This window comes from Pundamilia nyererei, unplaced genomic scaffold (genome assembly GCF_000239375.1).
Source record: "Pundamilia nyererei isolate P.nyererei 1_Seehausen unplaced genomic scaffold, PunNye1.0 scaffold00223, whole genome shotgun sequence".
Lineage (NCBI taxonomy): Eukaryota > Metazoa > Chordata > Actinopteri > Cichliformes > Cichlidae > Pundamilia > Pundamilia nyererei.
In genome coordinates, this window is record NW_005187624.1 from 619262 (window position 1) to 631789 (window position 12528).

The following is a 12528-nucleotide window of genomic DNA, read 5'->3' on the forward strand; positions in this document are numbered from 1 at the left end:
TGTACCTCTGGTGCAAATTACTGACCTCTGTCATCATTTTAAGTGGGGGAACTTGCACAATCGGTGGCTGACTAAATACTTTTTTGCCCCACTGTATATGACGCCATTTGATTTTAATAGCTGTACGTAGCACAAAATCTTACATAAGAGATCAGAAATGTTTAGAGTAAAATGAGTAATGCTTTGCTCTAACCTTCAAAACATCTTAAAACCTTTTGCGTGTTCTGTGCGTCACCACGTTACACCCCCAGAGTCTCGTGTGGACCCAACTGGCATTTGTAATCAGTCACTGTCTTGTCTGTTTACACTTAGTGCCGTGGCGGTTAATACTGGCTCACGTAGGTTCAATCTGTGTCATCTCTGGTCCCTTTGTGTTGTCACGTTAGGTCGGGGAAATAGAGGAACAGCTTGCCGCCGCCAGGAGGGAGGTGACGAAGTCAGAGGAGGCCAATCAGAAGCTCCAAAGGGAAGTGAAAGAGGTTTGTTGGGCCAGTCTGTCTCTTCATGGCCAAGACCCTGAGATCTCACAGCACCCAGGGTTCCAAGAGTACAACGCAACGGGCATATGTATTAATATTTATTATTCCAAAGGGGGATGAGAGTAAAATTAACCGATATCAAAGAAATGCTGGGCTGAAATGAATGCCATAATAAATATTAATATACTCCTGCAGTCTAACAATAGAGTGCTCTGTGCACGTATTCAAAGAAGCGTAGTAGAAATCTCTTACCTGGCCAGTAGTTTTCTACGTGATAAGCACTCATGTGTTTTGTATATTGCAAGTTTTATATTTATATCATTTTGTTTCATGAAATATTACCAGGCCCTTTGCCAAAGAGAGGACATGGAGGAGAGGATTACAACACTAGAACGAAGGTATTCTTTTCTTTTCTTTTCTTTTCTTTTCTTTTCTTTTCTTTTCTTTTTTTAGTCTTCTATTTGTAGCTATCTTGTCTATTTGTCATCTATTTGTAGCTTGAAAGAAGCTCAAGACCAGAAGACCAGAATTTTATGCATAAACTATGATGCACATAGCAGAAGGACCATATGTTTCACCTGTTGGCAGGCAATGCGTTGCAAAAGCATCGTGACGCCTCTTTATAGCATCTAAGCTAGTTTTACATAATGACATTTGCATTCACTAATGATTCAGTGAATATTTGGACAGAAACAGTAATTAGTTTGGATGTATTACCCCCTAGATTTGATGTACCGGGTCATATTAACATTTGTTTAGAATTAATACTCCATTAAACTATCTAAGTTCCTGTTTCAGATTAGTGCTGTTTCAGCACCAGCTAACTTAAAACAGTCACAAACATTGATATATGTCACGGTATTTCGATTTAGGACCGCTGCAGCATTCCTCTTTGATGGCGGCTTTGTGTTGCAGGTACCTCAGCGCCCAGAGGGAGGCGACTTCTCTACATGATATCAAAGACAAGCTGGAAAATGAGCTGGCGAGCAAGGAGTCCCTGCACAGACAGGTAAAGTTTGGCTCAAACAAGCCAGTATCCAGCTGTGTTGGTAACAAAAGTCACGAACGTTTCTGTGTCTGATGAATGTTTTCTTGACTGTCTAGAGTGAAGAAAAGAACAGGCAGCTACAGGAGCGTCTGGATGAGGCGAAACAGAAGCTCCAGCAGACCCTGCAGAGGGCAGAGACATTACCTGAGATTGAGGCCCAGCTTGCACAAAGAGTGGCTGCTCTCAACAAGGTGGGCAATCAATATCAACCACTAACTCTTTTGAATAGAATATTCCAGCTTTTATTCGAATCTCATTTCAAATATTTTAATCAGCATCTGCAAATATATTTCTGTTCTCACACAAAAGGCTGAAGAACGTCACGGAAACTTTGAGGAGCGACTACGGCAAATGGAAGCTCAACTTGAGGAGAAGAACCAAGAGCTGCAGAGGGTGACATTAATCATATTTTCCTGCTGAGACACAGTCTGATGTGAACTCTCAATTCTGAATAAAGTTTAAATTTTATCTCTGCTTTTATTCCTCCTCTCCTTCGTGTCTTCATTCCAGGCCAGGCAGAGGGAGAAGATGAATGACGAACACAACAAACGCCTCTCAGACACTGTGGACAAGCTTCTGTCAGAGTCCAATGAGAGACTTCAGCTGCATCTCAAAGAAAGAATGGCAGCACTAGAAGAGAAGGTAGAAAAAGAAGAGTATTGTGTATAAACCACTGTACCACATGAAAATGCATATGTATACTTTTTGTTTTCTTTGCTTCTAGAATGCTCTTTCTGAGGAACTAGTCAATATGAAGAAAATCCAAGATGATCTTCTTGCTAATAAGGTATTCACTTTTGTATTTTTTGTAGTTACAGATTAGAGGTGAGACGCCCCATGATATGATGTTATCACAATACTTCACTCACGATACGATATTATTGCGCTTTTTTACAGTTTGCAATAAATAATACTTCGATGAGTAACCTTTTTTTTATAGTTAAATAACTTATCTCAATTAAGTTATTATTATGCTGCCAAAAGAGGCTGTGAGCCAACACCAACACCGTCACTAAAATCTGCCATAGAAGAATGAATGAGGTCAACTTGGTAATTACATGTAGTCTGTTACTGATAGTGCAGATAAATCATCAAAGCTAAGTGTTGGGTGATTTTTCATTTGAGACTATTTAATCGAAGCCCTTTTTAATTGTTTCCAGAGTGTTCGGACTTGTTTAATAAAATATTAATATTTGTTGTATTGATACAATATCCCCAAGCAAAATTTCACGATATGATGCTGTATTGGTTTTTTCCCCTACACCTATTACAGATGTTTAAACCTTTGGCGTCATGCTAAAAGTGTTTTCTCCTCTTTGTTTTAGGAGCAGCTGATTGCTGAGCTGGAGCGAGTCCAACTGGAGCTGGATCAGCTGAGAGGAAGGCCAGGCTCATCCTATTCCAGGTTAGCTGACATGAACCCTCACGGCAAAGTATTTATGCACCGTGCCCTACATTTATGAATACTCAAAGTCTCCCAAAGAACACAGCGCTTATGCTGAGTACACCATTTGTTTACACTCGTCTGCTTTGTAAAGTTGTTCACATTGTACCTGGAGGCTGTTGGGCTGTCTGATAAATACACAAACAAATGCTTTATTCATAATTTTATAGCTTTTAGTTTTAAATTCCTTGTTTATTTATGGGGGAATCTTTGTGTGTGACAGTGCTGTGTGTTTGCACACTCACCCACGAAATGTTTTCAAGTGCTGCTGCTTAACACTTGAATTCTGGATCTCATCATAGGGCGGGCAGCGTGAGCTCACTTCCCTCCACCCTTTTTCGAAGATCTCTTCCAGGGAGTGCCTCGGAGCTGCGGTACCCTCAGGGTGGAGGCTCACTCCCAGCTGGCTATGGCAGCTCCTCTAGTGGGGTCGTGGTCAGGCGTCACCGTGGCCGTTGGGGGACTCCTAGAGATGATAGTAACAAGGTGTCGATCTCAGGCTGAGATAATGATGATGTGCATATATGCAACGTTATATACAGCCATCATAGGCTTAACTTTGTGCTCTGAACGATTTCTTTAAAATGTTCTTTTTTCCAGGGTGGTATGATTGTACAAAGAAACAAGAACTGGGTGCAAAAGTTTGAATTTATTTGGGATTTTCTCTGATCCATGCAGGGTTAAAAGTGTAGAAATACCCTCACTAATGTTTCATATTCCAGAAGCCTAGTGGGTCAATACTAAACATTTGCAAAGTTGCAAGATCATCAGTTAAAACAACTGTATGTAAAATTAAGTTATTTGGATTTGTCACCACTTCGTCAAGATCTAAAAGAAGACCCAAACTGTTACCTTCAGTTGAAAGGAAATTGGTTAGGATGCTCAGGAACGATGCAGGAATCACCAAGGCCTGCTATGAGCTGAGAACTGCCTTAAAACCAACATCACTTCCATACTAAGGTGTGTTTTTCATCACTATGGGCTAAGAGGATACAGACTAAAATCGGCATCTTCAATTTCAATTTCAATTTGCAGCTGCCCACATGGACAAGCCAAATGTGTTCTGTAGAAAGATTTTATGGCCAGACAGGATAAACATTCAGCTATTTGGCACAATGACAAGAGCTATGGTTGGGGGCTTTTGAGCGTAACAACACTATACACAAAGTGGATGGAATAATGAAGAAGGGGGAATTTAAATGAATTTTACCAACTCTGCCAAGAAGAGCAGTCACATATTCAGTCAGAAATATGCCAAAAGCTTATCGATGGGAACCAAAAGTGTCTGGTCAAGGTGCAATTTGCTAAGAGACATTTAAGCAAATATCAGTAATGTGTATAGTTTTGTGTAGAAAAAAATCCCAACTCAGTTCAAAGTTGTGCACCCAAACCTTGGCTTTTAAAGACTTTAAAGATGCATGCCGCACAATCATTCCACACCGGGACGTGAACAATTCAAATAAATCATTCAAAGCACCAGATTACCAAGATATATAAGCCTTTGTAAACATTTGACCACAACTGCATATACTGTGATATGGTGCTATTTTCTGAATGACACCATTGTCTCTATCCGTTCTATTGTTTTTCTCATTTTCCAGTATGGAGAGTGGGACAGCAGCACTATGCTGGGTCCTGGGTTTGAGGGCGGCGTGGAGGGAGGCTGCTCTGATGATGAAGAGGATCGGGAGACTATGTTCGGGTCGGAGCTGCTCTCTCCCAGTGGGCAGACGGATGTACAGACTTTGGCCATCATGCTACAGGAGCAACTGGAGGCCATTAACAAAGAGATTAAGTAGGTTTTGTGTGCAACAGTGTGTAGATGAGAGTGTTGTGAGATCCTAGGATTGTTTAGCCTACTGTTAAAATTCTTCTCTCTTCTCCTTTAAGGCTGATTCAGGAAGAAAAAGAAAGCACGGAGCTGAGGGCAGAAGAGATTGAGAGTCGGGTCAGCAGCGTAGCCCTCGATGCCTCAACTCTTCCACCCTCTTCACTGGGTGGACGTGACAGTGTCGGGAGGGGCTACATGACTCCCTCCATCACCTCGTCCACATTGGCGTCACCCTCGCCACCCAGTTCTGGACATTCCACCCCCCGCCTGCCCCATTCACCTGCCAGGGAGAGCGATAAGCAGGTGCTGTCTCACTGCTGTTTTATACCAACAAATGAGTGAAGTTACACTGAATTTCCCCATATAAACCTTTTGAACTTTGTCCACCTTACAGAACAACAAAGACGGTGAAGAATGCAGAGCACTCGCCCTGATTGACTCCACCCCTCCGCCTGTTCCTCGAGCCCTACGGTTGGACCGAATGACACACACTCACCCAGGAGCAGGCCTTGATGATCACCGTGAATTTCGCAGGTACTCAGAATAATATTAACATGCAGTATATTTGGCTCTGAATTTAGCCCTGAAGTGGACTCAGTTTTCCGTCCCCCTGTTTGTCCAGTCTTTCTGCTGACGGTGCCACCACAGCTAGCCAGGATTCCCTTCACAAAGCCAGCAAAAAGAAAAGCATCAAATCCTCTATTGGTCGTCTCTTTGGCAAAAAGGAAAAGGGACGGATTGGTGCACCTGGACGTGAATCTGCCTCACTGGGTGTGTGAACAGCCTGGACACTAGTCATTCAAAATGCTGTCTCTCATGTCCAAGTCATACATTTATCTGTTTGCAGTGAGAGAATCATCAACAGTGAAACCAATACAGGAAGTAATTATTATTTTTAACCTATGATCTTTACAGCCTCCACACCCTCTGATGACCTGGGTTCAGCTGATCCATTAGGTCTGGCTAAACTTGGAACTGGAACAGTGGAAAAAGATCGCCGCAGCAAAAAGAAGTGAGATCAGTCATCTTTCCACACGCTTCTCATGTTGTAGCGACATCTTTGATCCTAATGCGATATAGCAATACATTTCGTAGTTTAGTATTAATTTAAACAGAAAAATGTACGCCTATGCGGTGCCGCAAGGCTGAAACGTTTTTAACTTCTCATGTTGATTTTCTATTTATAAAAGAAGACAGTGGTAAGGTGAGATATGAAGAAATTAATCTTCTGTTTTCCACTCTCCTTGCCAGGCACGACTTATTAGAGGAGGCATGTCGTCAGGGTCTGCCTTTCGCCTCATGGGATGGCCCGACTGTTGTTACGTGGCTTGAGGTACGTTTCTGAGCCTCAGGACATAAAACCATCAGACTGATTTGGACCAGTTTATGTAAAGTTTAGTATGTTGTCATTACCGACATATTACATTACCGGAATATATATTGTATACATGATGGTAGATGATAATATTATTTAAAGCCAAAGCTTTAAATAATGAGGTCAGTGAATGCACAGGTAGAAGTCTCTTTGGAGAAGTCTTTTTTTCCACTCTTGGTAAAGCAGCCCTACTCTACTGCTATTAAAACCTTCTGTCTGTGAAGGGCAACCAATCAGAAGGAAGCTAGCTTAAACGGAAGGTAGCTGGGGAGAGAAGCTAAAAATGCTCGTTTCAGAAATAGGATGTATTTTTTTTGGTATTTCACTCACAAGGTTTTTGTCACCAAGTCATACTTTATTTGAAGAATGTTACTGTTACTGTTCGTTGTGCACCACTTCTGCTTTCTGTTGTCCCAGCTGTGGGTCGGGATGCCAGCGTGGTATGTGGCAGCATGTCGCGCCAACGTGAAGAGCGGCGCCATCATGGCAAACCTGTCGGACACAGAGATCCAGAGGGAGATTGGCATCAGCAACCCTCTACACAGACTCAAACTTCGCCTAGCCATTCAGGAAATGGTCTCCCTCACCAGTCCGTCTGCACCCGCAAGCACTCGCTCTGTAAGCCTGCGTACAAATCCCAGTTAAAAAACACGGCACGGGGGGTAGACACAAACTAATAATTTGTGCGCTGCCGTTACAGTCAACAAGTAACATTTGGATGACGCACGCTGAGATGGAGTCTCTCACTGCTGCCACCAAACCAGTAAGATTATATTTCATGTGAAATACAGAGAAGCTGTTTTTATATTGCATTGATTTATTTGACACATTTGTTATGTCGTGAGCAAACTGTCCCGTTAATAAGGTTTCTTCTTTTTTTTTGTCTCTTAATTAGGCATGTTTGGCTACACCTTTCCCTTGCTGTTCCCTAAAAATCAGTTTTGATGTAGTGTTTTCCATCTAATTCTCACTCACTAACAAAGCTTTTCCTCCTTTTGCCTTCCCTCTCCTCCTCTGTCCCGACACTGATTCATTACAAACACAAACTCTCACTGGTGACCTTTCCCTCTCTTTGCAAATATCTGCTCCTTTCCTCTGTACGCTCGGCCTGAACCGTAAGGAGCAGAAGGAGTTCAGCTGGGATCAGGTGAGCTGCTGAGAATCCACAGGCCATCACATGATTTGCAATTTATTTTTAAATAAAGGCTTACCAGGAAACCAGGAGACACAGCCTTAAAGGGAAGAAGAGCTAAAACGAAGTCTTTAAATATGCATCTGTGTGTCTAACAAGACATGCTTATATAAATCCAGGTTTGAAGGTTGTAGACTGGCACTTATTTTGCCTTTTTTTCAGCTCTCTCTTTAAATAATCAGAAAGTGAAGGAAAACAAAAAGCAGCAGAAATACTTTACTTTCATAGGTCTAGAGTTAACACATAACTAATTATTTGAGACATGAGTTACACTTTAGCGGCGCATTTTTAGAAAGTGAGACCAAATTGTTTTTGCCATTTTAGGCTACAAGTATACTGTTTCCTGTTCCCAGTAATACAGAATTTGTGTCAGAGAGATGTTTAGCATGACCGCTGAGTGGCCAGCAGTGTGTATACACGAGTGTGGTGTAAATAGAGCCCACGGGAAGGAGAAACAAATGGAGAAAACCCTGCATGGCGGGGGATTTTGTTTTTATTACACTTTCAGGTTTCCCTTTTACTACTATTTTCTCTGCACTTTATCTGCCCTGTTCCAAAGAATTAAGAAGTCACTAAATATTGTTAATACAAACACATTGTAATTTTTCCTGTTTCATTATTTAGCTCAAGTGAAACACACAAATTTGTTTTATATTCAGAATGTTACCTTTAGGATTTTTTTTTCATGTTTATTATGCATCTTGTTTACTCTCATGTCTATAAACCTTGTTCTCCAGATCCTGGCCTATGGAGACATGAACCATGAGTGGGTGGGAAATGAATGGCTGCCCAGCCTGGGTCTACCCCAGTACCGCTCTTACTTCATGGAATCGCTGGTTGATGCTCGCATGCTCGATCACCTCACCAAGAAAGAATTGAGGGGCCAGCTGAAGATGGTGGACAGTTTCCACAGGTGAAAGAAAGGACACCCACGTTATTGGATAAATTTTATGTTCTGCATATTTCCACCCACTGCATGTCTTAGGTCTCTGTCCTTACTACGTATAGGGTGAGCCTTCACTATGGCATCATGTGCTTGAAGCGCTTGAACTATGATAGAAAGGAGCTGGAGAGGAGGAGGGATGAGAGCCAACATCAGAACCAAGGTGAGGCCTTTGGATAATGCCCCAAACTTGATTTCAAAGCATTAGTTTACTCACACTGGTGTGTTTTTGTCTTTGTCTTTGAATTTGTGTTTCTCCAGACGTGATGGTGTGGTCCAATGAGCGAGTGATGTGCTGGGTGCAGTCTATCGGTCTAAAAGAATTTGCTGACAACCTGTTAGAAAGTGGGGTCCATGGGGCCCTGCTGGCACTGGATGACACCTTTGACTACACTGACCTGGCCCTCCTTCTTCAGATACCAAATCAGAACACACAGGTAGACTACCTCACGTGCTCTACAACAGCCGGCAATGTCAGGTGCTCTTCTATTATCCTAATCTACAGGTGTAAAATTACCCGAAACATCTTTTCGTCTGTCTCTTTCAGGCAAGACAGCTCCTAGAGAAAGAGTACAATAATCTCATCTCCATGGGAACAGAGAGGAGGCCCGATGAGGTACAACAACAGGAAATATTTTCAGGAAATATTTTTTTTGCCCTTTGTTTAATGTGCTATGAAAGATAAATTTCTTTCAGGGTTAAAAAGAAAGACTAAAACATGGCTTTTCCTTGTAAAGGAAGGCTTTACTGCTAGTGAACTGCTGGCAAGCCACAGTGGTTCAGCTGTGTTTACACGGGTGCTAATTGCTTAGTTACAGCTTGTAGGGCTAAAAACTGTGCAACTGTGGAATATTGTCACAACAAATACTGCTTTGTCAAATACTGTTTTGTTAAACCCCACTAATGCATAATGAATAAGGGCCAGTGAATGCTGTTGTTTTGAATCACTAGCATTATTTCCTTGTCTCCACAGGACGGCACAAAAACATTCACACGGTCACCGTCATGGAGGAAGATGTTTAGGGAGAAAGACCTCCGTGGCGTTACCTCCGATTCCTCAGAAACATTACCTGCCAACTTCCGTGCCTCTGCCATCTCGACCCCGTCTGTCACACTGAGAAAAGTCCAGAGTGAAGGTGAGGACTTGAGCATGATAACAACAATACTGTCAGGATCAGGGATTACACAGCAGTTTTTTCCTGTTTAAAAAAACCCCAAAGGAACAGTTCACCCCAAAATCAAGTTTCTATCTTTTATTTCTCTGGCTTTTGCTGCTATTTATCATTCTGAAGTATTTGGGTGTGAGTTGCTGGGATGTGGAGATATTAACTGCAGAACTATGATGGAACTGGTTGCTCCAAGCACCAAAAAAAAAAAAAAAAAAAATTGACTCTACAAACCTTGCTGTGAGCATGTTATCTATGTGCATGCTTCCTTTGTTTGGCAAATAGAGACAGTAAAAAGAAAATAGTTCCTGCATAAATTTGCTAACAACAAGGTTTTTTGTGATTTATACAAAGAGATATTTTGGTGCTCCACATGTACCATCTGGATAGATTATATTTATATTTAAATACAGTGCTGTGCAAAAGCCTTGAGTCAACCCTCATTTCTTTATAATTTCATTTCAAAGAGCCAGACTTGGGGTTTGTTTTTTTTCTAAAATGGACTTTTGAAGCTTTTCTTTGGACATTGGCTGCTTTGTCACTCATTTTCAGGTGAACTCTTGTACCTGACCCTTTTCAGAGAAGTGATTTTTGTTTGTTTAAGTCCGTTAACATTGGTCTATGAGTCATTCAAGAATAAAAAAAGATGCACCTAATGGATGAAGTCTATACATACCAAACATAACTGAAACATGTGCAAACATATATGGAAATAAAACATAAAAGGCAAAGTCTCTGGGCCAATCCATGCCCGATATGTTCCTTTGTGTGTTTTTCCACCCAGATATGCTTTTACTTGACTGTGTGTTCGGGGTCATTGTCATACTGAAAAATAAAGCCAATCAAATGGTATCGCATGGTGGATCTGATGATCCTTTTCTTATTTTGAAAAGAGCTCCAACACCATTGGCTGAAATGCCTCCACCATGTTTTAGATGAAATTAACAGAAATATCCAGTATTTCTTTAGAAAACGGTTTCCTGTTCTTTTTCTTCATAACCAATGAAACTGAAGATGTCTGTAGACATTGATATGGTTTGGACCAAAATTTTCAAGTTTGGATTCAGCACTCCAAAAGTGTCACATATCTCATCCTTACTCCCTGTTTCACTTTCTTAAGAATGGCTTCTTCACGGCTCTTAAGGAAGAGAAACAGCAGCTGCACCTATTTCCCATTTTCTTTGCAAAATATAAAGCAATGAATGGTGATGCAAGACTTTTATATTAAAAACACATTATGCAGAAATATAAACAAAGTCTTGCAAATGCTCCTACTTCCTACAGTGATAATAACAATTTAGCAGTTTCATTGGTTATGAAGAAAAAGAACAAGAAACTGTTTTTTAAAGAAATACTGGATATCTCTGTTAATTTCATGGAGAGCAGTAGATGAGAAGTTTAACATGATTTGCTTTACAGTAAATATGAAACTATAGCCAGTAGTTGGTTTTTCCTGAGGAACAGTAAGCTTTATTAGCTTAACAGAGCAAAATCGGTGTTTCCCTAGGATGCTGTGTTTCTAAATAGTTTATATTTGGAATACAGAATTTAAAGCTTAGCAGTGCCGGTTTTTTTAATAACATCAGTAATGTTTTGCTTTATTGACTTGTATCTGTTTGTCTTGTATATTTAACAAGGACTAATCACCTTTTTTTCCCCTGTCAGCAAACTCTGGTCCAAGAGCAGAGTCGGGGTCTGTGAGAACATATTCCTGCTAAAATAAAAAAAATAAAAATAAAGAAATAAATAAGCACACCAGGTGAGAAAAGCACTCTGATTGATCATAGCTAAAAATAGCTAATAGATCATAGCTATACGGTGCCATTGTGACTCTTTAAATGTCTTTTCTTATATTTTCATAGAACCCCGCCCCCAAATCAACCCAAGGAAAAACACATTTTAGAGGAAAAAAAACCTGAGGAACAAAAAACAAAAAAACGAAACAAAAAGGACACTAGAAGATGACCAACAACCTTCGAGCCACATGTCTCGAAAAATCAAAGATACAGAGTGAATGATTTAAAGATGTTAAAAATGGAGTGAATGTCTGTTTTACCATCAGTCTCTCTCTCTCTCGCTCTCTCTCTCTCTCTCTCTCTCTCCCTCCCTCTCTCCCTCTCTCTCTCTCTTTCGATCCATAGTTGTGGCATGATGCTGTTTGATTCTGTAGAAAGTGGCCTGTAGAAAGTGACCAATGCCTATCGTGAATTCATCTTCTGTTTTTCCTTTTTTTGGTTTTTTGAGTGTAAGACGGCAATATTGACACAATGAATTTATAGTTTTTAAACTGGAAAATGCATTCCTGTTCCTATCAAGAGAACAATAGTCCAACACGCATCCTTTAAGTTGGTCTGACTGCGATTTAGATTGATTATAGAACATACTCAACAACGCCAAGTAACATCACAATACAGTATGGTGTGGCGAGGGGGGAGGTTTAAGGCCAGAATGTAGGAGTACACAAGGAGGACGATATGTATGTTCTTAAGCCATAACGGAGGTGAGATGCACAAATGTGAATAGGACAGACAATGAGACAATTAGCAAAGTGCTTTATGACAAAATCCTGTTTAAACTGGGGGAAAATGACTTGAGTTACGGAGCATTTGTGTTAATATGCATGCCAAATTCAACCATTTTAGAGTGAACGTCATGATATCGATCATCAAATGATGTGAAAGCAGGACTTTGTAAAATGTGTGTATTTTATTTTTATCATTTTTTATGATAACTGCTATTGTTTGTATGTATGTATGTATGTATGTACAGTATGTATGTGTGCGTATTAAACTGTACGTTCATTTCATACTTAGTTTTAAGACTGACTGTAATTTTATTTTAGGTTGACAAAGGAAATATGTTTTAAATTATGGACATTTAAGATATGCTACTTGTATGTGTACATTTTGGACAACAAATTGTGTTATGATTTCAATTCATATTATTGGAGAGTAGTGATGATAATTGATTATAATATGATAACAATAATGATAATGATTGTAAAAGCTGTAATTAAAAAAACAAAACATACCTGTATGAATGTTATTGAA

At 40.4% G+C, this 12528-nt stretch overlaps 1 protein-coding gene across 3 annotated transcripts in view; it reads left to right on the forward strand.

Moving 5' to 3' along the window:
• The window catches only part of LOC102197435 (liprin-alpha-3-like), a 27140-nt gene extending 14923 nt beyond the window's left edge, over positions 1 to 12217 (forward strand). For 2 of the 3 annotated variants that reach the window (XM_013914764.1, XM_013914765.1), the window contains 25 exons: positions 387 to 479; positions 825 to 877; positions 1395 to 1488; positions 1584 to 1718; positions 1837 to 1920; positions 2038 to 2169; positions 2252 to 2314; positions 2853 to 2932; positions 3274 to 3457; positions 4573 to 4766; positions 4862 to 5105; positions 5197 to 5336; positions 5425 to 5573; positions 5718 to 5814; positions 6054 to 6135; positions 6595 to 6795; positions 6878 to 6940; positions 7298 to 7324; positions 8107 to 8282; positions 8378 to 8475; positions 8574 to 8749; positions 8860 to 8928; positions 9286 to 9448; positions 11144 to 11237; positions 11341 to 12217. In XM_013914764.1, coding sequence (XP_013770218.1) covers positions 387 to 479; positions 825 to 877; positions 1395 to 1488; positions 1584 to 1718; positions 1837 to 1920; positions 2038 to 2169; positions 2252 to 2314; positions 2853 to 2932; positions 3274 to 3457; positions 4573 to 4766; positions 4862 to 5105; positions 5197 to 5336; positions 5425 to 5573; positions 5718 to 5814; positions 6054 to 6135; positions 6595 to 6795; positions 6878 to 6940; positions 7298 to 7324; positions 8107 to 8282; positions 8378 to 8475; positions 8574 to 8749; positions 8860 to 8928; positions 9286 to 9448; positions 11144 to 11196 — 2850 coding nt within the window. In that variant the 3' untranslated portion in view covers positions 11197 to 11237; positions 11341 to 12217. The other variant, XM_013914766.1, reaches the window with a different exon arrangement.
• Positions 12218 to 12528: the final 311 nt, after the last annotated feature.